This window comes from Apium graveolens, chromosome 8 (assembly GCF_009905375.1).
Source record: "Apium graveolens cultivar Ventura chromosome 8, ASM990537v1, whole genome shotgun sequence".
NCBI lineage: Eukaryota > Viridiplantae > Streptophyta > Magnoliopsida > Apiales > Apiaceae > Apium > Apium graveolens.
The window spans coordinates 3342550-3370164 of record NC_133654.1 but is presented as its reverse complement, the minus strand read 5'-3'; the positions used below and the strand labels follow the sequence as shown (position 1 = coordinate 3370164).

At 32.9% G+C, this 27615-nt stretch overlaps 4 protein-coding genes across 4 annotated transcripts; 3 read left to right on the top strand and 1 right to left on the bottom strand.

The window, feature by feature from the left end:
* Window positions 1-66: 66 nt before the first annotated feature.
* LOC141677975 (putative glutathione S-transferase) lies at window positions 67-1072 on the top strand. Its single transcript, XM_074484137.1, has 2 exons — window positions 67-451; window positions 608-1072. The coding sequence occupies exons 1-2, from the start codon at window positions 134-136 to the stop codon at window positions 947-949; spliced, it is 660 nt and encodes a 219-aa protein (XP_074340238.1). The 5' UTR covers window positions 67-133; the 3' UTR covers window positions 950-1072.
* A 5817-nt stretch (window positions 1073-6889) lies between these two features.
* LOC141677260 (putative glutathione S-transferase) lies at window positions 6890-8853 on the top strand. The gene is made up of 2 exons (XM_074483106.1): window positions 6890-8155; window positions 8272-8853. The coding sequence occupies exons 1-2, from the start codon at window positions 7838-7840 to the stop codon at window positions 8629-8631; spliced, it is 678 nt and encodes a 225-aa protein (XP_074339207.1). The 5' UTR covers window positions 6890-7837; the 3' UTR covers window positions 8632-8853.
* Window positions 8820-10046, bottom strand: LOC141677261 (uncharacterized). Its single transcript, XM_074483107.1, has 4 exons — window positions 9690-10046; window positions 9387-9496; window positions 9169-9287; window positions 8820-9088 (listed from the first exon to the last, which is right to left on the bottom strand). The coding sequence occupies exons 1-4, from the start codon at window positions 9862-9864 to the stop codon at window positions 8986-8988; spliced, it is 507 nt and encodes a 168-aa protein (XP_074339208.1). The 5' UTR covers window positions 9865-10046; the 3' UTR covers window positions 8820-8985.
* Window positions 10047-24835: 14789 nt separating this feature from the next.
* LOC141677857 (uncharacterized) lies at window positions 24836-27615 on the top strand. The gene is made up of 6 exons (XM_074483935.1): window positions 24836-24994; window positions 25095-25373; window positions 25664-25984; window positions 26075-26381; window positions 26659-26778; window positions 26871-27615. Exons 1-6 carry the CDS (start codon window positions 24992-24994, stop codon window positions 27008-27010), a joined length of 1170 nt encoding a protein of 389 aa, XP_074340036.1. The 5' UTR covers window positions 24836-24991; the 3' UTR covers window positions 27011-27615.

Genomic DNA, 27615 nt, shown 5'->3' with positions numbered 1-27615 from the left:
AATGAGGTCACCCCATATGTCATCAGAAACAGCAAGCATATATAAATAGTAGAACATTTACAAGATCAGACATCTATCTTGCAGGCTTAAACTGAAAAACATATTTTACTTTGTTTAGCCAAATTTTGTGACAATGGGTGATCAAGAAGTCAAGTTGTTTGGTTTGTGGGCAAGTCCTTTTAGCAAAAGAGTTGAAATAGCACTGAAAATCAAGGGAATCGATTACCAACATGTCGACGAAGATTTGTCCAACAAGAGCCCTGAGCTTCTCAAATACAACCCTGTTCATAAGAAGCTCCCTGTGCTATTGCACAATGGGAAGCCAATTTGTGAGTCTCTTGTTATTCTCGAGTACATCGAAGAGACCTGGAAGTCTGGACCTTCTATACTGCCCAAAGATCCTTATGCCAAAGCCATGGCACGTTTCTGGGCAAAATTCATCGATGATAAGGTACTAAAAATATAATAGATTATTTACCATTAATTGTCTGTATCTTAAATGTTTACTGGATCAAAGTTGTTAAAGTAACCAATCGCTCTAAAAGCCCAAACAAGATCTTATACTCCTTAACAAAATTGACGCATTTTTTTAAAATATGACACTCAGTGTATAGCTGCTATGTGGAGTGTCCGGGGGAGCTCGGAGGGGCAAGAGAAAGCCGTTGAAGTACTTAAAGAGCATCTGAAAACACTTGAAAATGAGCTCGAAGGCAAGAAGTTCTTTGGTGGAGATGAGATTGGACTAGTTGATATCACTGCTAATGTGATAGCACTTTGGCTTGGTGTGTTACTAGACTTAAGTGGGATAGAACTGCTTACAAAAGAGAAGTTCCCTAGATTATGTCAATGGATTGATGATTACCTTGATAACAGTGTTATTAAGGATACTTTACCTGCTAGAGAAGTCTACAGGGAGTTTCTGTCAAATGTACTTAATAGTTCAAGTTAAGTTATGTAGTTTTGTTAGTGTAGTAAATGTTTTTTCCTTTCTGATGAAGGATCAAATGTATTAAAACCTAAATTTATTGAGTAACATTTCAGAATTAAGATGATTTAAAACTAAAACACCCAGCTCACTGAGCGTTGTCGTCCTAAGTTCTGTTTTCGATTCTCGCTCACCCCGAGATAACAAATACGTCAAATTAGCCGCAAAAAAAAACACCCAGCTCACTGACAACATGATCTCATCTTGTAACTCATAAAAGTCATTGACAAAGTCAATAACAATTCACATCTCTTAGTCCATGTCTGTGTTCTCGGAATATATGACTTGAATTTCATCATCCTTCTTGTCTGTGATCTCGGAATTAATAGCTTGAATGTCATCATCCTCCTTGTCATTCATTTTAATGTGGGGACTAACCATTGCTTCTCTCACACGCCAAAAGCCCGCATGCATAGTACTCCCTCCCTCAGTACCGGCCATTTGTTATCGTTTCTGAAATAGTGTCCGGCACGCATTTTAAGATGAATATAAAGTATAGTTTTATAACTTTTTTTAAATTTTTTATTTTTCTAAATAAAAATAGAATGTTTAAACTTTTATTCAGAAAAAAAAAATTTAAAAAAAATTATAGAGCCATACATTTTATTCATCTTAAAATACGTGTCGGATACTATTTTAGAAACGATAAGACGGAGGGAGTACTTACGATCATAAGGTACGGCCTTCCCATCAAAAAACGGTTCCCCTCCATAATCTTTAGTAAAACTATTCAAGTAGGAGTCAGGATCCACAAACAAGACATTAGGCAAATCTCGTAACTTTAAAGCAAGTTTCACATCAAGAAGAGCACCAAATACATAATAATGTCTGGTCGATACATAAAACAATTTCATCCTGGCCTCTTCCTCGCTACCAACCGTAGCCAGAATTTTAATATAAATTTCAATAATCTCATCTCGAGAAAGATCGCGATCGGGTAGACTGACTTGCGCTAACCAGTGTTTGTAGTCTATTCCAAACATTGGAGGCTTGTTGGTGTTAAAATAATATAAGATCCTGGAAAGGTCATTCTCTGACACCTTGAGATAGTAACTGGTTTCATGACATGGTATCAGAGTTCAGGTTAACAGAGGACTCACGTTCGATCCCTGCCACCCCCAAAGTTCTAGAGTTACCGGTTTCATGACAGTTGGCGTACTAGGATTAGTCATCATTAGGGTTCGTAATAGGAAGAGCAGACTCTAATGCCCATGTCTTGTGATCAGTAGCTGAGCTCTGTTGGAAACGTAATGAGCTTGACTTAACTATAATCTTAATATGATTTAAACACACAAATATATATATATATATATATATTACAAACAAAGCATATGCTACAGCCTTTGTTTTCTGGATACAACACAGAGTTTCAGCTCTTTCTCTGTCTCTCTGTTTTTTCACTCCAGTACATCTTCAAATACAACACAAATAAACTATTTATAGACTAGAATAGATGCTAGGCTAACATCATGGCTTACATCATTTTCCAACTGTGTATGTATGCATTTTGACTTCTTCAATTTCAAATTAGCCTACCTTAAATCTTGGAAGCTTGTCTCTTATTTATTGATCAGCTATTATATTCTCATATAAATCTTCATATATCTAGCTGTATTTGCACATACTTATGGTAGCCCACCATTTTTTAAGGATGACCAGCCATTTTATTCAACCTACTAATAAAGCATCAGGAGAGTTTGTAAATTCCAACACTCCCCCTCAAACTCGATTTTTCATTCCGGGCTTCTTTTTCATTTTTTGAAACATATCCGGTTTTAACGGCTTTGTAAATATATCTGCTAAATTTTCATATGTCCTGCAGTGCATTAACTCCACGATTTTATCATTCACTTGTTCGCGAAGAAAATGATATTTAATATTGATGTGTTTGATGCGACTGTGTGACACTGGATTTTTCGCGAGAGAAATAGCAGATTTATTATCCACATAAATTTGAACCGTACCTTCCTCTACGAGATTTAACTCGCCCAATACGTAGCCTAGCCACATAGCCTGACATGCGCATGCTGCTGCTGCGATGTATTCTGCTTTACATGTTGAGAGAGCAACTGTCTGCTGTTTTTTCGATGACCACGAAAATACCGCGGATCCGATATGAAAAGCATATCCCGAAGTGCTTTTCCTGTAATCCAATTCCCACCATAATTTTCTTGTAGCCTTTAGCCACCAACCTCGTCTTGCATTTCTCCACTTCTCCATCTTGATTCGTCTTAGTTTTATAGATCCACTTGACACCAATTGCTTTGTGTCCTTCTGGAAGATCTGTGAGCTCCCATGTATCATTCTTCTTGATTGCGCCAATTTCTTCATCCATGACTTTTTTTCATTTGCTTTCTTTAGAAACTTCTTCAAATGTAACTGGATCACATGCAGCCATTAAGCAAAATAAAGAATATTCAAAATTTTCATTTGGACTTGTTTCAGCATAAACATCATCTAAATTTCGTATCTTTATTGGCGCTCACCTTGAATTTCTGCTTCCTCCCGTTGACGGTGTTGATGCGGGAGTTTATTGAGTTGGACTTTGTGGAAGAGTTGGATCATCATCTCCGTCGTCTTCAATATTGGGGTCGTTACCGTCATCATCATCATCATTAAAGAATAAGCCTACAACTTTTCTTTCTTCCTCGCTCCATCTCCAGTAATCTGATTCATCAAACTCAACATCTCGAGAAATGATTAAATTCTTCATGAGGGGATTATAGAGTCTATACGCCTTACTTCTTTTTTCATATCCGGTAAAAATGCATTTTTCACCTTTGTCATCCAGCTTCTTCCTTTTCTGGTCGGGAATATGAGCATATGCAATACACCCGAAAATTCTGAGATGTCCAACTGATGGTTTGCTTCCACTTCATGCTTCATTTAAAGTTTTATTTCTGACACTTTTTGTCGGACGCGATTCAACAAATAAACTGCACATAGAACGGCTTCCGCCCAGAAAGTTCTTGGCAAGTGCTTTGTTTTCACCATGCTTCTTTCCATGTCAAGAATAGTGCGATTATTCCTTTCTGCAACGCCATTTTGTTGTGGAGTGTATGCTGTTGTCAATTGATGATTTATACCATGTGCTCGACAAAAACTCCTGAACAAATTTGAAGTATACTCGCCTCCTCTGTCTGATCTGAGTGTCTTCAAATAATGTCCACTTAGTTTTTCCGCCAGTGCTTTGAACTCCTTGAATTTATCAAGAGCCTCCGATTTTTCTTTGATGATATACACCCAACTTTTCCTGCTAAAATCATCAATAAATGTTAGGTAATACCTATTACCTCCAAGGGATGGGATATCAAATGGACCAGCTATATCTGTATGAACTATCTCCAATGGCCTCCTGGCTCTCCATGATTTTCCAACAGGAAAACTTTGTCTGTGTTGTTTCCCCTTGACACATGCTTCACACAAATTTTATGGTTCATTGATTTCTGGCAAGCCGTCCCCCACCTTTGTCTTTGACAACAATTTCAAACCAAAAAAATCCCAAATGACCATATCTCAAATGTCACAACCACGAGTCATTTTTAATGACTGTCTTCAAGAACTTCTGCACCTTCTTCTGCATATCAAGTGTGAACAAACGATTCTTTGACATCCCCACATCTACAATTAATTCTCGAACCTGATTCATAATAGACAACGCAAGAATGCCTTGGAACTAAATTAAGCATGAGTACCGCTTATAATCCGCAAACCGATGGGCAAAGTGAAAGGACTATCCAAACAATTAAAGACATGCTACGAGTTTGTGCGATTGATTTCGAAGGCAGTTGGGATGAGCATTTACCTTTGGTTGAATTTTCTTACAACAACAGCTATCACGCAAGCATTGGAATGCCACCGTACGAAGCGTTATATGGAAGAAAATGCAGATCACCGGTATATTGGGATGAAGTTGGAGAACGCAAGGTTTTGGGTCCAGAATTAATCCAATTGACTAAAGAAAAGATAGAACTTATTCGAAAACGATTGGATGCAGCACAAAATAGACAACGCAAATATGCAGATCAAGCAAGGAAAGATATGGACTACCAGGAAGGAGAGCATGTGTTACTCAAAATATCACCATGAAAAGGAATGACCAGATTTAGCAACAAGGGTAAATTGAAGCCACGATACATCAGATTATTTGAAATTTTGAAGAAAGTGGGAAAAGTTGCATACGAATTAGCTTTACCACCTCATATGCAACATATTCACAATGTGTTTCACGTGTCAATGCTTAAGCGATATAATCCTGATTCTAGGCATGTAATAGAGTATGAACCGGTAGATATCCAACCTGATTTGTCTTTCGTAGAACAGCCGATAAGAATTTTAGATCGGCGAGAGAAAGTGTTGAGAAATAAGTCTGTGTCTCTAATGCGAGTATTGTGGAGAAACCCTATGGTTGAAGAATCAACATGGGAACTTGAGAGTGAAATGTTAGAGAAATATCCTCATTTGTTTTCATAATGAGATTCTGAGGACCGAATCCTATTAAGGGGGAAGGATGTAACGTCTTGGAAATTACGTCTGTATAAATAAAATAATAAGAGTAAATTAATTCCAACAACCCTTATGTATAAATAAAATAATAAGAGTAAATTGTCTATAATACCCTTACGAATATTATAAAAAGTTGATTTAACGGCTCCTACTTAACGGGAGTTAACAGCAGACACTATTCTAAAAGGCGGAAATGAAGTCTGGCATCTTTTTTGAAAATTAGAAACTATGACAACTTTTTTGAAATTGATTGTAAAGTACGGCCAAACCTATGCAATTTACTCAATCTTATATTGGGCCTGTTTGGCTACCGGCTTATAAGCCACTTATGGCTTATAAGCCCTTAACAGCTTATCGACGAGTGTTTGTCGACCCAACTTATAAGCTGAATTTACAACTTATAAGCTGATAAGTTGAAAGTTGGCAGTGACGTACTTTTTTCCAACTTATTTTCATTTTTTCACTTTTTTCTAAAGTTTTGATTTTAAAATATAAATTTTTAAATATTTTATAATTTAAGATTCATGAACTAAGATAATTATATTTAATAATTATTTGTTTTAATTCATTTAAGTAAAAAAAATTCTGACTTATAAGTAAATTTATCCAAACACTTATAGAATTTATAAGTATTTATCAACTTATCACTTATTTCGCACTTAATCATTTTAAGTCATAAGTTACTTATTTTAAGATTTCCCAAACGGGCACATTATATTTTAACACTTACCCTCGCTCAGAAGCCCCTCATTTTGTTCGAAGAGTAGATCTTTATGAGCTCATATTACCCTCACTAAAAACCCACCCGTTCTCCAATAATAAATTACCAGGAGCTCATTTTTGGTGCTTTATTTATCTTAGTAGTGTTGTTAAAAACGCGCTTAAATGCGCAATCAGTTGTGTTTCACGCTTATATGCGCGATTAGTTGTGTTTCACGCTTAGGTGCAAAGTTAGCAAGCCAAAAATGTTTAATTAGGTGCAATCATGATATTGGCAAAAAAGCGCATGTGGCTAACAAATAAAAATGCCCCTCAAGTTGAAAAGGAACAAATCTATATATCTTTGGTCTTTTAACTCAAAAGAAACTTATGGAGCTTTTTCTCCAACTCTAATAGACAAAGATTTATGAAAAAAGCAAGAATTTGAGGGCCAAGATCGAGCTAAATTTTCCAGAAGCTTTTGAACTATTGAAAGTCATTGATAGATGCTTAGTTAATGATATTACTTTATTATGTTAGCGCTACTTTTATCATATCCAAGTGTGGTTTTCTTGTTAAATTTTGCTATATTTTTTTCTTCACAAAAATGTGTGCATGGTGATAGGAGCGATAGCAAGATTCAGTTCACAATCAGGCATGCAGTATTAACATAGTATTACTCTTGTAGCATCAGAAATAGAGATTGGTATGGTTCCTATAGGATCTGTGATGGGCAGCGCCTATGTGCTTACCAATATCAATTTATAAGATTTCAATGGTTTTCGAACTTTCTTTCAACTCAATTTCCTTACTCTTGCTTGCTGTTGCTACTGCTAAATTCATCTATGTTTGCTTCATGTTCAGTTTCATTGGAAACAATAGCTCCCTCTTCTTGCTTATGACCCACCATTGTCTTTGATATCAAGTAAATACAGTTATCCAAGTCTTATAAAGATCTCTTAAAGACGGAACATGCAAGACACTCACAGAGACAAAACAAATTCAATCACCTAGAAACTCGTATTTCCCATAAACCAAGAACCATTTAGTCCATTCTCCAGATCTAAAAAGTTAAAATAGCAGGCGGGCTTCTTGGTATTCCTGGCTTGCTAAAAAGAAAATAGAAGCTGGTGAAGACCTTGTTCTTGCTATCAAGTGTTGTGGTCTGAGCTATATGTATAAAACATTTATACTTAATATTACTAGCTTTGTGTGTGAGCATGACTAGCGAGGTGCTCGCGAGGAAAGCTCGTGAACAAAATAAACATGATAGTCGCGAGCTAATAGTTAACCTAATATCCTCTCAACGAATTGAGCTCAAATCGAGTCAAACTAAAAACAATCTCAAAGTGAAATCATATTGGAATCTTACAAACTAAGACTTATATGGTAAATTGCTTGTTGTCAACTAACAACAGTGTTTTGGATAAGGTCAGCCCTTGGGTCATCTTTTGTGAATCCATTTATTTGTGTCCCTGTCTTCCATGTGAAAGAATCAAATAGATTTTTTATTATGGCTTGTTGAATATCTAATCATGTTGCTTGGCAAGTTCTAGGAAGCATATGAAATAGCTGAGGAACATCAATATTCAGACCTCAAAAGGCAAAGCAGAGGATTCTTGGTTTAAAGATCCAATCTTTGTAACAATGGATGATCAAGAAGTGAAGTTGTTAGGTGTATGGGGAAGCTGTCCTAGCAAAAGAGTGGAAATTGCACTAAAAATGAAGGGCATCAATTATGAATTTGTTGCTCAGGATTTGTCCAACAAGAGCCCTGAGCTTCTCGAATTCAATCCTGTTCATAAGAAAGTCCCTGTGCTACTACACAATGGGAAGCCAATTTGTGAGTCTCTGGTTATTCTCGAGTACATCGATGAGAGCTGGAAGTCTGGACCTTCTATATTACCTGAAGATCCTCATGCCAGAGCCATGGCTCGTTTCTGGGCAAAATTCATCGATGATGAGGTATATTTAGCTTACCCTTGTTTATAATCAAGAAAATCAAGAAAATATGGCAGTTTCTATATGTTTAGCTATTTACTGCAAGCAAATTTACCCGCTCTTTGATTTGTGATATTCAGTGTTTCCCTTCTATATTGAGGATCAGGAGGAGCCGAGGGGAGGAAGAACGAGAGAAAGCCATTGAAGAAGCTGCAGAGCATTTGGAAACACTTGAAAATGAGCTCAAAGGCAAAAAGTTCTTCGGTGGAGATGAGATTGGACTAGTTGACATTGCTGCTAATTTCATAGCACTCTGGCTTGATGTCATGCTGGAGTTGGTGGGAATAAAATTGCTTACAAAAGAGAAGTTCCCAAGATTATGTGAATGGGTTGATGATTACCTTGATTGCAGCATTATTAAGGAAACTTTGCCTGCTAGGGAAGCCTTGCTGGATCGTTTTCGTGCTATCTCTCGATGGCTGGCTAAGAACAACATGTGAAGTTTTTTGGTGTTTGGCTAAGAACAACATGGAAATCTGGCCTTTCTGTGCCAAAGCATTGCTTGTTACTGGGGAGATTGATGATGCAATATGTGATTCGTTTCCGATATAGCTGTGTTCATTTTATCAGAGGGTTTCTATGCAAACCCTCTGATTGTTTACGATGTTAAGTTATCAACTCTCGTAACTAATATAAATCATTCGCAATCTTATTTGATACAAGATCAAAGGATTCAAATAAAGAGAAGACTAGCAGGTTCACAACATTTTATGATTCATGATATATGAAATAGTAATAGCCTCCAGGATTATCATGAAACCAACAAGCAGAAAATGTCAATAGAAAAACCCGAATCACGCGATAGAAATGTGCTTGATGGCATCGAATTGCTTGACAATTGTAACAGGGCAAGAAGCATGTGTCATCACATAGTTTGTAACACTCCCCAGTATGATCCTGCATCATCATCATCATATTAAGATCTCGAAATTGCTCACATTCACCTAAATTTTCGAGAAGACGGAGAAATTGGCTACCTTTTGATGCCGCTCAATCCTCTGCTACCCATAACCAGAGAATCCAGCTTCAGATCTTCAACAGCCTCGCAGAGTTTCTCTCTGGCATCGCCCCAGTACAATTTCGAAACGATTGTGATCTGTCAAATTACGGATCGATGATTTATCACACAACATTAAGCAATCATAATTTCACAATATAAACAAAAACAAAAAAAATGCAGAAAGAAGTAAAGAACCTCTTTCTGTCTAGCAGCAGTGTCAAGAGTATCAAGAACTTCCATATCCACCTTCACATCATACTTCTTCAGAACCTCGATTTCTCGAAACTCAACCAGTGGAATCAGAGCTATCAAATAAATAAGCAAGTAAATATAAAACGTCCGTTCAAATGCAAACTAATTTAAGTCTCCCAAAATATCCATATTCTTATAACTGAAATAATCGAAACTCAACCGGTGGAATCAGAGCTATCAAATAAATAAGTAAAAACTAAAATAAAAATTACGGGAGTATTGTGCACTGGACACTGTACGACTTACGAGAACCGGATTCAGCCCAGAGTTCATTGCGAGACTCAGCATGAGAAGAGGACATGATATGGATGACAAACAAAGTGTCACCTTTATCAGCTAAATTATGAATGGCCCAGTCAAGTGCCATCTTGCTACTGGTTGAGAAATCCATAGCCACTCCGATCTTCCTATCTTTCACCATTTTTTTAAAATTTCTTGATCTTCAAGCTCACTAGATTTGTAACAGATTTCGTTGAGAACACGTTTATTTATGGCTTGATGGTATGGAGTGTTGAGTATGGAGCCTTAAGCACAAAGGCACGACAAGAAAACGCAAGCGTATGAGTGGGAAATTCTTGGACAAAGCAACATCCTCGAAGCTTCCTTGTTTGTAATTATTCGTCTTTTCTTTCCTTTTTTGATGCTTTGTGATTATTTAGCTTGACAAATGACATAGCTTATTCTTATCCTGGTTCGGTTTCGGGATCGACTCTTTTTTATCCGGAATTTATTTATAATAATAGATACTCCGCATACTTTTGTAAGATTTTTTTTCTAATCGATAACACACACGTGAGGGGTACAAACTCCGGACCCCACTTAAAGGGTAAAAAAGCTCAATGCCCCAATACTTTGTTGGTTATTCATAAAGTTGTATTATTTAAAAAGATCTTGACATTATACTTACGGATAAAATGTAAGTAACTTTAAAATGTACTCATAAAATGATTTATTTTTATTTGCACCAAAAATATATACATGTTTTTAAAAATCATATAAATCATAAATCTTTGCAATTATGTGGAGATTATATAATTTCGTTGATTATGTAACTTTAAAATGTACTTATAAAATGATTTATTTTTATTAGCACCAAAAATATATTCATGGTTTTAAAAGTCATATAAACTATAAATCTTTGCAACTATGTCGAGATTATATAATTTCGTCGATGAGATTTATTGTGTCTCGGTAGAAAAATTGAATTTTCATTAAAAGGTTTTAGTTTGGGCTCTGGAGTTGGAAATGTAAAATAGTAATCCAGTTGTGGGCCTAGTGGATTGGTTGGCAAGTAGCTATAAGGGTAAGCCCAATACGTTTTGGACCGCAATTGGGCTCCTTTTCTAGACAAATAGAAATAATCACAATTGGGCTGCTTTCGCGTGTAACTTTACCCGTCAATTTCATGTTCATATAAGCATATCCAAGATACCTGACGAAGTCACCATTATTTTTTTATTTATTTTTAACCCAAAATCTAACTTTGTAATGCATAGTTTATTAGCAAAAACAAATCCATTCCTTAATTATTATTAATACAATATCTAATATATTCTCATTTCTTGAACTTACTACCAAATTTGAAGTATAAAACTCGGAAATCGGTTTAGCACGGTCCTCAAAATTTGAATAATCGACGATTTTTCGAGTATTTATTTTCAACGTTCATGTTCAAGTTCGAGTCAGTTCTGTACGGTACCCATTAATTCGTATAATCAACAATTTTTTAAATATTTTTTTTCAACGTACGAGTATTCAATCAAGTACTCCCTCCGTCCCAATATACGTTTCCTCATTTGACTTTCGATACAGTTCACGGTAAGCGATTGACTCCTAATTTACGTCTAATCTATAATATCAAACATAGTCATGAGTGATCTAGTTGAATTCGTATTTATCAGTACTTTAATACAATGAAATTTTTATATTTAATACTAATACAAATTCAAAGATATTAACGATTAAAAGTGTGCATTAGTAAACGTGTCAAACACAAAAAGAAAACGTTTTTAAAGACGGAGGGAGTACATCTTAAAATTCGTGTCAGTTAATCTCCGATTCCCGAATACTCGACCGAGAAATGGTGACATGGAGGTCAAAGCGAAAGCTGGAGGGGGGGCAGATGGTCAAACAAAACATATCCTAAGAATCTGCAAAGACAGTGGTGGTGCATGCGACGAGACCATCACCCTTTAATACTCCACTTTACAAAACGACAACACTCCACCTCCTTAAACCCCGTCTTCCATTCCGTTGATCAAGGCAAACATGTTTCTCTCAGTTTTCTCCATTCCTGCACTTTGTCATACAGCCCCCACAATCGCACCACTTAATCATTTTTTAATTATTTTTCTGCATCTCTCTTAATTACACTTATTACATTCTTAATCATGATTCATGCCCCGCCTGTTTAGATTTTCTGCTACTGCCTTCCTTAACCCGGATGATCTTGTCTTCTGCTCCTATTTATTCCACTAATATGTAGTAATGTACTCCCTACGTCTCTTATTACATGCTCTTTTTGAAAAAAAATTGTGTGTATTAAGAAAAAAGTTAGTTTGATAAGATTTTTTTATCAAATATCCTTATTTAATACTCCTTCCGTCCGAGTTTATCTGTTTTGTTTGATTTTTTTTGGTCAAATTGACCCAATTTTAACTGTGATTTGACCGAAAATTTCACATAGTATAATATCGAAAATACTTATAAAATTTATATCATTAGAAAGTATGTTTAATCTACTTTTATATGTATATTTTAATTTTTCAAAATACTGAAACAATGAGTTTTTATTTACGGTCTAAGTTGAGTAAATTTGACCGTCAAAATTCAAACAAGGCAGATAAATTGGGACGGGTGAGTATATTGAAAAATGAGAATTGAGTTAAAATTTTAAAAAGTCAAATTTTGATATAAGGTTAATTTTGAAAAATTACCTTAAATTTGTACTCCCTCTGCTTCATATTACATTTCCGGTTTGAAAAAATTCCGCATATTAAGAAAAATGTTAATTGGATAAATTTTTTCACCAAATATCCTTACTTAATATATTGAAAAATGAGAATTGGGCTAAATTTTAAAAAGTCAAATTTTGAGGAATAATAATATATAGTGATAGTTTTGAAAAATTACCAAGAAATGGGCAAGTAATTTGACATAAATTAATTAAATTATTATATTAATCTGTCCTCTCTTTTTTCATTAGTGGAACCCGTGATACGCGAACAGTCACGTGTTTTTAACAAACAAATTTATGCTCTTGTCATGTCCTAAAAGAAATATGCATGTTTCTTCATGGACTTGCGTAGATTTATCCTCTTTTCATACTGAAATTTTGGCTATTTAAGAGTAATACGATTGAGACAGAAAAAATATATTATTTTATTGAGTTTAATGTATTATTTGTAATTAAAATATAGTAACTTAAATCCCGTGCGATTCATGGTTCCCGCTTTTATTTAAAAAATTTATTTATCTTTTTACATTATAATTTTAAAATATTTATGTAGATATATATAATAATTATAAAGTTATAATAAAAATAATACGATAACATGTGGTCGTAGTTTAGTAAGATAAGTAAACTATGTCCAGTAGTTTAAAATTTTAGTTGTTTAGCGGATATATACCACTATTTATTTATTTTTTAATAATATGATAAGTTGTGGTCGTAGTTTAGTAGTATAAGTACTCTAAGTCTAGTAGTTTAACAATTTAGTAGTTTAGAGAATATATAATACTATTTATTTACCTTTTTTAATAAGTAAAATTAGGAAACAACCGTTGAACTAAATTATACCACAATCCGGTTATTATAATATAGTATATAGATATTAGATAATATAGATTTATGCACTATAGGGTTTTTTCAAAAATACTTATATTACATAAAATATTTTAAAAAATATGTGGCAATTTTATATGTAACATTTACAATCTTATATGCAACATTAAACTTATATGCGAACATGAAATTTTACATTTGCAATCTTGTATACAATTTCGAGTAATCTCATTTGCAACCTCATGTGCAATTTTACTCATAATTTGTAAATAATTTAAAATAAATATGGGTATTTTTTTATAAATTCCTTACAGTACATTAAGAGCGGAGAAAAATATTATTTTAACGAAATTTTTACTTTATTGATTATTACTTTATCGAGATGTATTTGTTTCGGTATGATCATTTAAAGTTTTTGTTTCGACCAGCAAGCTCAAACTCCGTTATATTATTTCTTAGATTTGGGGAAGTTTTTTTGGTTAAAAGTTAAAACATATAAAGTTCGATACTACTTCCATTACATTCAATTGTATTATAAAATTTTTAAATGTTCGACACGTATTTTAAGTTAAATATAGAGTATGCTACTATACTTTCATAATTTTAAAAAAAGATTATTAAACTTTATATATCAAATAATTATTCAGAAAAAAAAAACAAAAAACTATTAATAAAACTATCCTTTAAGAAATTGTTAAAATAAAATACGTGTCGCACCTACGTCTCTCGTTATACTGTATATAATATCAAAAGATAGGGTATCAATTTTGTTGTATTTTTAAGGTTTGTAAAAGGAATTGAGATCAAAATCCAACGACAGAACTTGTCAACTATCAATTCCCACCCAGACAAGGAAAATCGATTACGTTGTTTTGAACCTTAAAATCTAAGTAATGTATGTAATTATTAAACAATAATTATGATTAAGGTATGCATGCTTACTTTTACCATTACAAAGGAACAACGGAGAATGTTCGCATTTTGATCTGTTCTCACAGCTTTAACTTTTTCAATTCCTAGCCAATAAAGTAGTATAATATTCACAGATTTAGATCCCATCAACATGTACTATATATTATCCTCTCTAAGCATTTTATAATTCCCAATAGAAAAGATTTATATCTAAATTAAGATATATAAATCGTGTCTCGGATAGGGCAAGATAAAATTACACTTTATTTATCGAAGATCTAGTAATTTTTTTTTCCGGATCATTAAATTGAGTAAAATTGAGCTTCAGCTGAATTTACCGGAGATTTAGTAATCGAGTTAATCTAGAATTGAGCTTCAGCTGAATTTTAAAATTAACTAGGGAATTTTTTATTTAAATTCTCAATTATCGGTAAAAAGGTTGCAAAATTTAAAAATCAATGTTCATGCACTTCAAATGTGTTTATCCACATTTGGACCGAAATTTATAATTATGATTTCGTTTGTTTTATTACACAAATTTTTTGTTGTAAAAAATGATTTTATATAGTTAAATCTCGATAAATGAATGTTTATTTATACAGATTTTAGTAAATTGGAAGTAGAAAACAAAAACCGAAAGTTCTGAAGATTATTCTGTTGGGGAGTTGGATTAATCTAAACACACGATCATTAATGAAATGAAAGATCCCCTAATCCCATGTGCAATGGTCTAATCGCCGATTAACAAGGCAATTAGTGTGTGTCACGCTTATGTGAGTTCGACCAGAGTGATTAGTGCATGCACCAATTAGGACACCGGAGTTCGCAACTACAATTGAAACTCGATAATAAAATAATAATTAAACAACTCGTTAAAATAATATTTTTTCTGCCTTACATAACACACAAATTTAAGACTTTTTTGGTTTATATCAACGATCTCACTTGATCCTGATCATACCTAACAAGTAACTATAAAGATCAGATAATTACTCCCTCCCTTCCTAAAAATGTTTCTTATTTGTGTTTAACGCGTTTATCAATGCAAACTTTTGATTGCTAATATTTTTAATTTCGTATTAGTATTAAATATAAAAATTTCATTATATTAAAGTACTCATAAATACGAATCCAAAAAGATCATTCATGATTATATTTGATCTTATAGATTAGACATAAATTAGTAGTTAATCGCTTATTATAAATAGTGTAAAAAGTCAAAACAGGAAACGTAATATGAGACGGAGGGAGTACTAGCTATTTTGAGTATGTGACTGAAAAATATTAATATTACCTAGCTGTAATCATGGTTACAAAAATCGGTCGATTTCTCAAAAATTACTGATAACTTGCTCAAAAATGGGTTACAAATATTTGTCCGATTTAACCGACATCTCATAAGTCACCGATAAATTATCCATTTTTTTTAATTATCAGATAAATCGCAAATCAAAAACTGTACTGAACAGTTTCGATTTTCAAAATTTATAACTATAAATGTACCTAACAAATGGAAACATCATTTTGGTGCACGAAGCAAAACGACGGTGTTGCTTAACGACACGCTTACATCCAAATTAGTAAACTTAATCTAACTAGTAATTCATGTACCGTTCCTTTTGATCCAAATGCAGAGAATGCTGTATAAATCCCATACATATCTTCGTCGTCAAGTAAACATCATTTGTTCCTATCATAGATTGCTAATGGGGAGCTGCCTCATGCACCGGCCTAGGAATTTCGGACTAGGAAATGAACACGACAGTAGCGCACGAAAAATTTTCCTGAGTTCTGTTTGGTTTTTTAGCATGTTTATAAATTTCGGAATTCGGTTTACACGACTCTCTCAGTAAATTCGAGTAATTGACCAATTTTGATGATATGTTTTAAACGTACTCCTCACTTATTTGTATTGGCTCGACTTCAATTTCCGAGTACTTGTTCGAGTCAGCTTATGTTTAAATTATTGATTTTTAATCATCGTAAAAGGTTATCTCGTACATATACAACTAAAATTTTATTATACATGTATAGGGATCATTTATAATAAAAAATAATTAAATTATTTTAAAAACTAGGGCTTAGTATTCGGGTGGTTCGGTCAAAAACCGGACCAAACCAAATTAGCCGAAAACCAAATTATCATTGTTTTCAAAACCGAACCGAACCGATCTTATATAGGAACCGAATTATTTCGGTTTATTCGGTTCGGTTTCTAAAAAACCAAAATAGTTAAGAAAATTTGTTTTAAATTTATAAATAAAAAACCAAAATAATATATTTAAATATACTATAAAATTGCAAACACCTTTTGATTATTGAAGATTAAAGACCTATACGGTAGTTTATAGGTCGTCTTACGGTACTACTACAAATATCTAATAATATTAGTATTAATATGTATATCTTTAATAAATATGTTATATATAAAATATAATTCAAAATAATGTATAAATATATTTCGGTTAATTCGGTTTTAACCGAACCGGTATTCTGAAAACCGAATCGAATCGATTTTATTTTAACCGAACCGGTATTCTCCAAAAGACGCAACTGAGTATATCCATTTTGGAGATTTATTCCTCTTCCCAACTTTGTATGTCTTTACATCATAGAAATGGCATGCCGAGGAAGATAAGAAGAGAAAAAAAAATGAAATTTGAGAAGGGCTAGGCATGTGAATTATGGTCCTACAAAATTGGACTAATTAAAGCAACACACAAGCTTGATATATATTGCAGCAGTATCATGCATCTTTCTTATCAAACCAACTTCACTCACTTGGTCATGTGACTTGTGGGTGTGCCATTTATTATTATTGCAGCAACTATTTACCTAATTAATATACCATGAATTTGATATACATCTTGTAACGTGTTTCTGAAGAATTCGTTTATGTAGATAGTCATAGATATGACTTTGAACTGAAATAATTCACATCTTATGTCAACTTTTTAGTTGAAAAATATTTATTTCGGATGAGCAAGTTTATAAGTTTATATTTTATAATATTCATTTTGGGAGCTGTTCTCCAGACACATCGTTGAATGGGATACAGCTGCCGAAATACTTCATTACGGTAGTACTCACCTACCGCAATAAAATATTGTGAAAGTTTGTAATGAAATATTATGGATGGTATATCCCAATCAAGTTGGTTGGGGATAATTTGTCATTCATTTTTTATTAAGAATGTAATTTAAGACCGTAAAACACTTGCCAATATTCATCAAATCATTACTTATTTGCAGTTTTCTAAAAATCGGTTGTATCTGTTTAATATTCATATTTAAAATTAGAGGTAAACCCACATGTATTTAATCGAGTACTCGGTCGATCACTCAGATTGCATGAACAGTGAATAGTTGGAAAATCGGTCCATGAGTATAACCAATTTCGGAAATGCATTGATGAAATATAATTTTATACTTGAAAAATGCTTCCGACTGAAATTAGAAATATAAAAATATCCGCTAGAAAAATTGAAATTGAATTGAAAATGGTTGGATAAAATAACATAAACTACGAATGAAAAAGGTATATATAATTTCATTGTGAAATCTTAAGGTTCACTCAAAAATCACATATCTTAATTATGTCCGATCATAATATCTCCTCAAAATATTACTCCCTCTGTCTCATTAAACTTTATACGTTAATTTTCGGCATGTTTTTCAATGCTCATTTAAACATAACTCCATATTTTTTTTTATTTTTTTTTTCTGAATAAAAGTTTCATGTATAAAGTTTTATTCAAAAAAAAAATTGAAAAAAATATTATTAAATTATACTGTATAGAAGCCTCGAAATACGTGCAAATTATAAACGTATAGAATCGAACGGGACAGAGAGAGTAAAAACTTTAATGTATTCCTCAGGCCTTGCTCCCGAGTTTTTTAAGTGAATGAAGTAAGTGATGAGGAGGTAAAGTACTTTCATCCCATTTTTGGAGTGAAAGTTTTGGAGTGAAATTTTGTTAGATTTGCATTCATTAACACTTGTTTTCACTCATTTTAAAAACTCGGGAGCACACTTATGAATGCAAGTGAAATTATTTTATTTACCGTACATTTGCTTTCCTTCCTTTTTTAAACTGGGGAGCGAGGGGTTAAACACCCACTAAATTTGTTACTCCACTATGTATTCATCTAATTATAAATAATTAAGCATGTTTAATAAATTAAATTATGACACTAATGTCACGCTACCGGTAGCGGATCTAATTATCAAAGCTATGATCTACTTTTATGGTTTTTTTTTGTTTATCGGTTGTGGTCTACCGAACAACATAAAAGGGGGAGTAATTAAAATTAAAGTACGTGAAATTAAGTCGTAATTCCACTGATAAGATGGATTTGATGGCTATAATGATTATTATGGTCCATCAATTATATTGAGTTAGGTGGTGTTTTTCCAGTATGATTTAAGCTGGACTCCACAAGTAATGAGACAAGTTTAAAGATTACGAAAAGTCAGTTGTTTATAGTAAGAACTTTCTTGTGATATTTTACCTTTTACGGTTAAAAATATTTTTTCACGTAAAACTGAAAATAACATACTCTCTCAGTTCCATTCAATGAAAGAATGCTCAAAATATACCATTTTCCACCTTCAACTGCCCAAAATACACAGATGCGTGCAAACCGCCCAAAATACCCACGGAATACGAATTTTAGGTATGCGTATTCAGCCTCCAAAAATTCAATAAAGGGTACGCATGTTGAACATGCGTATTCACTTTTGGTTTTATAAAGAATACGCATGTTCAACATGCGTATTCAGTGGGTAAAAAGAGCGGAACGTCCCGCCAATAGGTATTTTGGGCAAATCTGCTCAAATGGTGGTTTTTCACCCCATTCAATTGTATACTCCAATGTTCGACATGTATTTTAAGGTGAATAAAAAACACATTTCCATAATTTATTTTTAAAATTTTCTTTTTTGTAATAAACTTTAAATATCAAATTTTTATTCATAAAAAAAAGTAAATTAAAATAATATATGCAAGTATGTTATAAAGGAACGTTAAAATGTGTGCCGGCTTCCCGTCCTCCAATGTATACTTCCTGGGGATAGAGGGAGTATACAGTAAATTTTAGCAAATACTCGATTGAGTAAGTGAATATAATAAACGAGTATTCGAAAAATTGACAGTATATTCGGATTTGAGGAGCGATTCATGTAAAGGGATATTAATTAAAAAATAAATTTTATCAAAAATACCGTCATTTCAAACTTATATTAAAAAGTATGGTAAAAATTAAAAATAATGTTAAAGAAATTGCTCGAATTTGGATATTAGATTGTAAATATTGTATTTCATGTTACATATAAGGTTACAACGTAGTTTTTTTTTTTTTTACAATTTAGGTATATTTAAAAATACCCCAAAATGAAATATGAGGTGACTTTACTTTTTCGAGAAATATCAATTTCAAAAACATGCTTTTAAAGTATCGTCGTCAGTAGTATACGTTCTAGCGGGAGTTTAGTTCAAAAAATAATTTAAAGAAAGGTGATCAAAAATTCAAACATAAAATTAAACTTTATTTTGAACTTCAATTTTAAATATGAAATAAAGTTATAAAACTCAGAAACTAGCGGGAGTTTGAATATGGTCTTAATCTTATAATATGTAGTAAAATAATAATAATAATAGTTTAAAGAGAAAAATGTTCCTCAAATTAATTAAGGAAACTTTTCTGAGATGCAAGTATATTTTAGTAATCTCTTCGTCCCAAAATGTGTTTACTATATTGACTTTTTGTACTGTTTATAGTAAACGATTGACTACTAATTTACGTCTAATCTATAAGATCAAACTTAGTCATGAGTGATTTTGTTGGATACGTATTTATGAGCACTTTAATAAAATAAAATTTTTATATTTAATATTAATACGAAATTAAAGATATTAATAAATAAAAATGTGCATTGACAAACGTTTCCAACACAAAAAAAAAATATTTAAGTTATTATTATAATAGCCCCGTTTATTAATATGATAATTTTTTAACCTCCGGGATTGTTCGTAAGCTAACCTCAGGAACATCAATCTCTCTAATTTAAATGATAATAATTTTTAAAAATAATATTTTTCTTCTTCGAGAAAAGAGGCGGAAACATAATTCAAACTCATGAAAACGACGTGTTAACATGGAAATATTCTACTGCTCTTTTCTCTTCTCAGTTGTCCCTGTCAAACGAAAAGTTTTAATTTCAATTCAACAAAGCGGGGGTTATGTTAACTCTTAACTATAAAACTGTAAGTCTGTAACACATAAAATAGAATAAAATAGAATAATGGCCCTTAATCTCACAATTTTCAGGTGAATGGCGTAAATACTCACAAGTTGGAGAAGATAGCCTTAAATATCACAGAATAACGTAATAAATAAATTCGTTTATGATTTCAACACAAGTGTTTCTCAACTCAGCTAGTTTGAAAAGCTTGTGCACAAGTGCGGAGACGGAGGATCGAATCTCCTCTGCACCATTTTATTTTATAAAAATGCATTTAATAGTTACGTTAACTGCAAAAACGCATATAAATGATGCGGTTTCACCTCAGACACAGACACTGTTTATATCATCCCCATAACGCAATAGAAACTTGCGTGGCTAATTCAGGAAAAAAACGCAAGAAAGAGTTGCGTTTCTGAGTGATAAAAATGACCAATTTCCATCTTTTCAAATTGTGATGCTAAGGGTCATCACCCCATAAAATAGGTTATTCCTTGGTCCTTTGGTAAAACAATTTTACCTATATTCATCATAAATATATGTAATTTTATATTAATATAAATTATTTCAGATTTTTGCTCACTTTCCGTAATTGTGCACAAATTTTTTTGGAAACTGAACCCACTTTTATTCGTGTTGCTTAATTGGTTAAGTTCAAGACTTTAAATAATTTTTCAAGTTTCAAATATCTTAATATTTATATCCTGCTAAAACTTAATTAAAATAAAGTTTGCAAAAAATTATTAAATACTCCATGTGTTCCGTTTTTCTTGTCCATTAATCTAAATCCATCTTTTATTCAATCGGATCAAATAAAATTATAGTAATTGTTATAACATAAGTTGGAACAATAATTTTTATCTTTTACTAATCCTTCACTTACTTTTTATTTATCTTTTATTTATCAAATTTATTAAAATTGGACAATTATTTTGGGACAGAGAAAAATAATAATTGCGGGTAATAAAATCCGGACAGAGCAAGTAACATAAAAAATTTAGAAAAAATGACAAAAATAGCCAACTTTTTTTAAAATTTAACCAAAATAGTTATTTTGGAATAAGTGGTCAATTTTAGCCGATTGAATACTCCAGTATGAGTTGGGTATCCCAATTTGTATAAGATACTCCACTACAACACTGACAGTTAAGTATTTCATATATGTGATACTTTATTGACAGTTGGGTATCTCGTATAAATTAAATACTGCACTGATAATTGGATATCCCAGTGACTGAAATTGGCCAATTTTTCAAAATTGATTGTTATTATTAATTTTGTGTTAAAATAAACTAAAGTGGTCCCTCAGTCCAAAAATTTACATATTTGAGTTATGTTATATATATGTAGGTCCCGGCAATACACCTTTGTATTAAATGTTAGTGCCAAAAATGTCAGTAAATTTACTTGTAAGTTTCGTACCCACAATAAATGCAGTTTAATGTGAATATCATTCGCCTTCATTTTACGAAAAGGGCGCCAATCTAAAACAGCGCCGTCTGTTGCCGGCACCGTATTTTCGATAACGACCTGCCGTTACTTTAACAGAACAAGTTAACGGCCGTTATGTGGGGTTGTGATTCAGAGAATATCTTCAAAACGGAACGGACAGCTGTACAACTGCCGAATCAACAGTTTGGTGCAGCTCCCTGTGCTGCCACGTTGGTCAAGATTCTTTGCTCAAGATACTTTTTCATGTACCCAATCTCAAGATTTTTCATTACCCTAATTAGTGTTCTCAAAAACGGAAATCGGTATTATTCGATAAAATAATATTTTAAGTATTTTATAATAATCAGTGATTAATTGAATTGAAATTATGATCATTAATTATATGTGTTTAATAGAATTTAAAAATAATTAATTTACTAAAATAAATCTATTAATTTACGGAAAAACCCCAGTAATTAATCGAATTTCAAAATCAAATCGATGGAGTACATTGGAGCGATTATTCGGTAAAATCAAAAAATTTTAGAATAGAGATCCGAGTAGTATAATCAGATGAACTTTGATCGAGTCGAGTTTACTCGTAAATTTAATAATTTCAATTAACAAATTCCAATTACATCATATATTGAAAAATAAATCGAGCTTCTGTTAAAAATCGACTTATTAACAAATTTAAATCTCTAAATTCGAATTTATAAACAGCTCGACTCAAATTACATTCTTTTTTTCATATTTTCATGTGACAAAAGTTGACATCAACGGTTTGCTTGTCTTAGGTGATTGGACTATTATATGTGGAGCTAAATTGCAAATGTAGTTAAATTTTGTCCAAGCAAAAGATACTTTGTGTGTGAATATAGCCAAGCCACAACGTACAAGTTCACAGGCCTTGAACCTATTTGACCACTATTTCCTTTTTAACTAAAAATATTTTCTATATGTGTTGCACACGTTTGTCAATACATATTTTTAATTGTTAATATCTTTAATTTCATATTAGTATTAAATATAAAAACTTCATTATATTAAAATACTCATAAATATGAATTTAACAAGATCGCTTGTGACTGTATTTGATCTTATATATTAGATGTAAATTAATAGTTAATCGCTTAAATAAACAGTGTCAAAAGTCAAAATAGGAAACGTATAAAGGGATGTAGGGAGTAATATTTTTTTCCCAATGCCATTATCCATTTGCTATAAATAATAAAATAAGGGCCCCCCTAGTTTTTAAGGTACACACTATAACTGGAAAGTGCACTGTTTTGTACTAGACAAATCAGATGGATTCAAGATTTGAAATGTATATGCACAACTTTTCTTATTGTACTTTTGAAACAAGTTAATCTGTAATTAGCTCATAATCACATGATTCAAATATTTACACACAAAATAATGTATGTATAGCTGTGTGCTACTATTATACTTTAATTTCTGGCCCATGAGAAAAATCTTTTGCAGGCAGCTTACTGATTTTTGGGGCAGGCTTTTATCCAAGCATTTGTCGCCTCAACCGCAAATCCCCGTAAGGGCAAAATGGTCTTTTTGCATTGAGGGTAGAATAGTCTTTGGGAGATAAAAGCAAGGGTAGAAATGTTAATGCAAAAGACAACACATACCCCAATTTGCTTTCAAGCAAAGTATAAATAATTTAATAGGGTGTGGAATAAATTAGGACAATTGTTCAATTTGTATGTGTACACAACATGTAATATTCATTCTATAATGTACTACTAGGGTACAACAATTGTTCTTTTTTTCTTTTTCTAGATACACATATAAAGACATGTATTTTACCCTTCTAGCGATATAAATAAATTCAAAAACAATACTAGCAAACATATTAAAATAATGAGAATTTATTAGATATGTAATGGACAAGTGTGAAAAATAAAAGAATCCTTTTAACCATACAATTTAAACCAAATTAGCAATAATCATATTCTAAATCATTTTTGATTGCATAATCTCAATTTGATTTTTAATTCAAGATGTGGTATCGGGCAGGAATTATGAATCAGGTTAGAGTGGTATGAGAATCGAGTATCATTACTGATATCATGTGTTTGGTTGAGTACTAGAATCAATATCTTTAATTTAAAATATTTCAAGTCAATTATTTTAATTTAATTATAAATATTAAATTAATTATTAATTCAATAGATTTTCTATTCAAAGATTTATTTTAGTATTAAACATTAACATTTAATTGTAAAAATAAAAATTAAAATTGATTATCATAGCACTCCCTCATAACCACTTCCCTACTTGGATATAAAAACCCATGCCTCGGCGGTTTAAGAAATGAGTATGAAATTCAATTTTTCAGAGCCAAACACAAAGTATAAGGTTGAAATGGTCGAAACTCATACTTGATTTCAGATTTTGGGAATAAACAACCTCTTACTTAATACTCCTTCTATTTTTTTTATTTGTCGCTTTGACTTTGGCACACATTTCAATGTCATTTGACCGGTTGTTAAAATTATCATTTATAAAATTTTCTTTTTGTAAATAAAAGTAGACAACTTATATTTCTATTCACAAAAAGAAAATTTTTAAAATCATATTTCTAACTAGCCCGTCAAACCACATTGAAATACATGTAAAAGTCAAAACGACAAATAAAAAAACAGAGGTAGTAACATATATCCATCTCTAACAACATATATAAACCATAATTATAAAAAATAGAAATCAGAAATTATATGAAAAAGATTTGAACCAAAAAAGAACCAAAAACCACTCTCCCATGAGAGGAACCACCGAAAATCCAGAAAATCTAAACATGGGGCCCACAAAGCTCACATGCAAGTCTCACTGTAATTGTCAGACTCCCGAACCCACTACACGCATAACCCCACTATCAACTCCTCCTCTTCCTCCTTACCTGGCTACAACTCTCCGCGCGTTAGACCCACCTTCCATCCCCGCGCGTGACCCCCAATAAAAAAACCACCTAGGGTTCTTTACAAAAAGATTTAAAAATAAATACCCAGTTTATATAAAGCCCTTCAATCCTCTCCTCCATTAATTCTTCCAAGCTCTCCAGAAAAAAAAACACACAGTTAAAAAAAGTGTGTGTGTTTTTGTTTGTGTTTCTTTGTCAAGTCTTGTGTTAACAATCATTCAAGCTTCAAGAACTAGCAACAATATGGTACTGTAATAATATGTTTAATTTAGTTATTTACATAAAAACCTTAATATGATTGTGTTTTTTCTGTTATTTATATGTGTGTTTTTGTGTGTGTTTTCAGATGACAGAAGAGCTAGACGACGGAGAGTTCTGGCTGCCACCTAAGTTTCTTTCAGACGACGATTTCCTAATGGAGTTCGGAAATGTTAAGAGTCCCGGGTTCGGGTTGACCCGGCCCAACTCGGATCTCAGCTCACCGGGTGAGTCTGTTGTGGGGTCTACCGAGACTGAGAGTGATGAAGATGAGTATTTGTTTGGTCTGAATAAAAAGTTCGCCAAGTCTTCGATAAATGACGATTTGTGGAAAGTTGAGCCTGGCTTTGGTTACGAAAATAAGAAGGTATAAATATAAATACTAATAATTATTTTTCAGTATTCTCGGGTTTTTTGAAATTTTGGTTCCGTCACTGTGTTAATTTGTTTTCCGATTTTTCGAGTTCCGGTTCCGTCACGGTTTATATTTAAACTAATGTTTGTATTTTTCGTTATTCTGGGGTTATTTTGAAATCCTGGTTCCGTCACTGTGGTAATTTGCTTTCCGATTTTTTTCGAGTTCGAGTTCAGTACTGTTTATATTAAAACTAATTTTTGTACTGATTTGGTTATTTATTTTATTTTTTGTTATTTTAGTGGTCGTCGACTATGGCAACGTCGCCACAGTCGACGCTATGCAATGTTATGGGAGGAGGATGTGCTTTTTCTAGCCGTGGAAGCCCTAACTGTACTTCACCTCCGCTTTCGAAAGCGGCGAATGAGAAGAACACAGCTTGGAGTTTGCTCTATGAGGCTGCTGGAGAAGTTGAAAAGATGAGAAGGTTTGATGAGGCTGCTGCTAAAGCTCGAGCAGCCCATTTCGGGGCTGCTCGAAACCCTAATTCCCCGAATCCAGTGGGGAAAAATTCGTTTAACACGAACTACGGGTTGTATGCGAATCAGCTCCAAGCTAATCAGGTGTGTTTTTGATCTAAACCTGATTAGCTTAGTTTAAGTTTTGGGGATAATCTTGTAGCTTATTTGTTATTTTGTTTTTTGTTGTTTTAGTTTCAGCAAATGAAGCAACAGCAAGCGATGAAACAGCAGCAACAGGGGAATAATCTTCGATGGAATCAGCAGCAGCAACAAATGGGGTTCCAGAACAGGGGAAGAAATGCGAACAATGGGCGTGCATTGGGCTTATCTCATTCTGCTTGGCCAACTCTACAACAATCTCAGCAGCCTCAGCAGCAGCCTGGTTCAGGAATGAGAGCTGTTTTTCTCGGAAACCCGGGCGCTAAGCGTGAATGTTCTGGTACCGGAGTTTTCCTGCCTCGTCGAGTTGGGACCGCTACTGAAACCCTCAAGAGACCAGGTCTAATTTCTTGAATCTTTACAATGTTTGTAATTTTGTTTGAATCTTGGTTAAATTTGTCAATTTTAGATGTATAATTTTGTATAATGAGAGCATTTTAAATTTGGGTAGTGGGGTTGAAGTATTGTTTTTCAGATATTTTGTTCCAACTAGATCTGATTGTGTTTTGTCTCTGTTCTGGTCCTTTTGATAGAAGTAAATTAGGGGATTAGTGCTCTATCTTGTTACTTCTTTTGATATGTTTATTGATAAATTTGTACATGTTTATCTATTGCAGCATGTTCAACTGTTTTACTTCCAGACAGAGTGGTCCAGGCTTTGAATCTCAACTTAAAAGCCATGGATGCATCTGCAGCCCAGCTTCAGAACAGATCTAGTACCAACAATGCCAGCTATGGTGAGATTTTGCTTTTTTTCGTGACCCCTCGAATGTTTACGATATTTAGTTCTAGGGCAATGTTGATTAATTTGTTCTGTTTATGTATGCAGAAGCAGCTATTAAGTACCGGAATAATATACTAATGGCAGAAGCTCAAGCTCAACAACGACGAAATGCAGCAGCTATGAGGCCACAACCGGTGGCCTCGATGAATAACGAGGTCCGGCTTCCACAGGAATGGACTTACTGACCGATAAACGACGAAGAAGATGATGACCCATTAGGCTTGTTAGTGTGCTTGTTTGTTTTGATTAAAGTTTACAGATAGTGTTGATGTTAGAACAAGTATAATAGGGTTTAGCAAAAGTAGTCCCAAGTCCAAGAAGAAGCAAAAGAAGAAGATTATAATGATGAAAAAAAATTAGAAGGAAAGAAAAGAGGAAGTATTTTTTGGTTAGTGAAATTAGATGATAATAAAGAATGCTAATGACATGGGTTTATGTTATAATCTTGTTTGGTTTCAAGATTAGCAGAAGCTGGTGGGAATGGTGGTTTCTCTTTTGTTCTTTTTCTTGGGGAAGAATAAGAATTTTACTATACTAGTAGGAGATGTAGTAGTGTGATGATAAGGCTGTGTTTGGTTCTTTTGGTGTTGTGGGTCTTTATTTTGTGAGTTACAACCCACTTTATTTAATTACTGTCATTACTCATCCCATAGTCCTTAACTATGGAGTAATTGCATTATTAGTGTGTTGTAAATGAGTAATGACAGCCTTTGGTTTGTAGAAAAATTAGTTCTTCACCTTGCCCGGTTGTATTAATAATATTTTAAGCCTAATATATTTCTTTATTTAA

Coding starts and splice junctions, on each gene's coding strand:
- LOC141677975 (XM_074484137.1), top strand. CDS start 134: ATGGGTGATCAAGAAGTCAAGTTGTTTGGTTTGTGGGCAAGTCCTTTT. Junction 452..607: donor CAAAATTCATCGATGATAAG/GTACTAAAAATA, acceptor TATGACACTCAG/TGTATAGCTGCTATGTGGAG.
- LOC141677260 (XM_074483106.1), top strand. CDS start 7,838: ATGGATGATCAAGAAGTGAAGTTGTTAGGTGTATGGGGAAGCTGTCCT. Junction 8,156..8,271: donor CAAAATTCATCGATGATGAG/GTATATTTAGCT, acceptor TGTGATATTCAG/TGTTTCCCTTCTATATTGAG.
- LOC141677261 (XM_074483107.1), bottom strand. CDS start 9,864: ATGGTGAAAGATAGGAAGATCGGAGTGGCTATGGATTTCTCAACCAGT. Junction 9,288..9,386: donor CTGCTGCTAGACAGAAAGAG/GTTCTTTACTTC, acceptor GTAATTTGACAG/ATCACAATCGTTTCGAAATT. Junction 9,089..9,168: donor GGATTGAGCGGCATCAAAAG/GTAGCCAATTTC, acceptor ATGATGATGCAG/GATCATACTGGGGAGTGTTA.
- LOC141677857 (XM_074483935.1), top strand. Junction 25,374..25,663: donor TTGGTTACGAAAATAAGAAG/GTATAAATATAA, acceptor TTGTTATTTTAG/TGGTCGTCGACTATGGCAAC. Junction 26,382..26,658: donor TGAAACCCTCAAGAGACCAG/GTCTAATTTCTT, acceptor TATCTATTGCAG/CATGTTCAACTGTTTTACTT.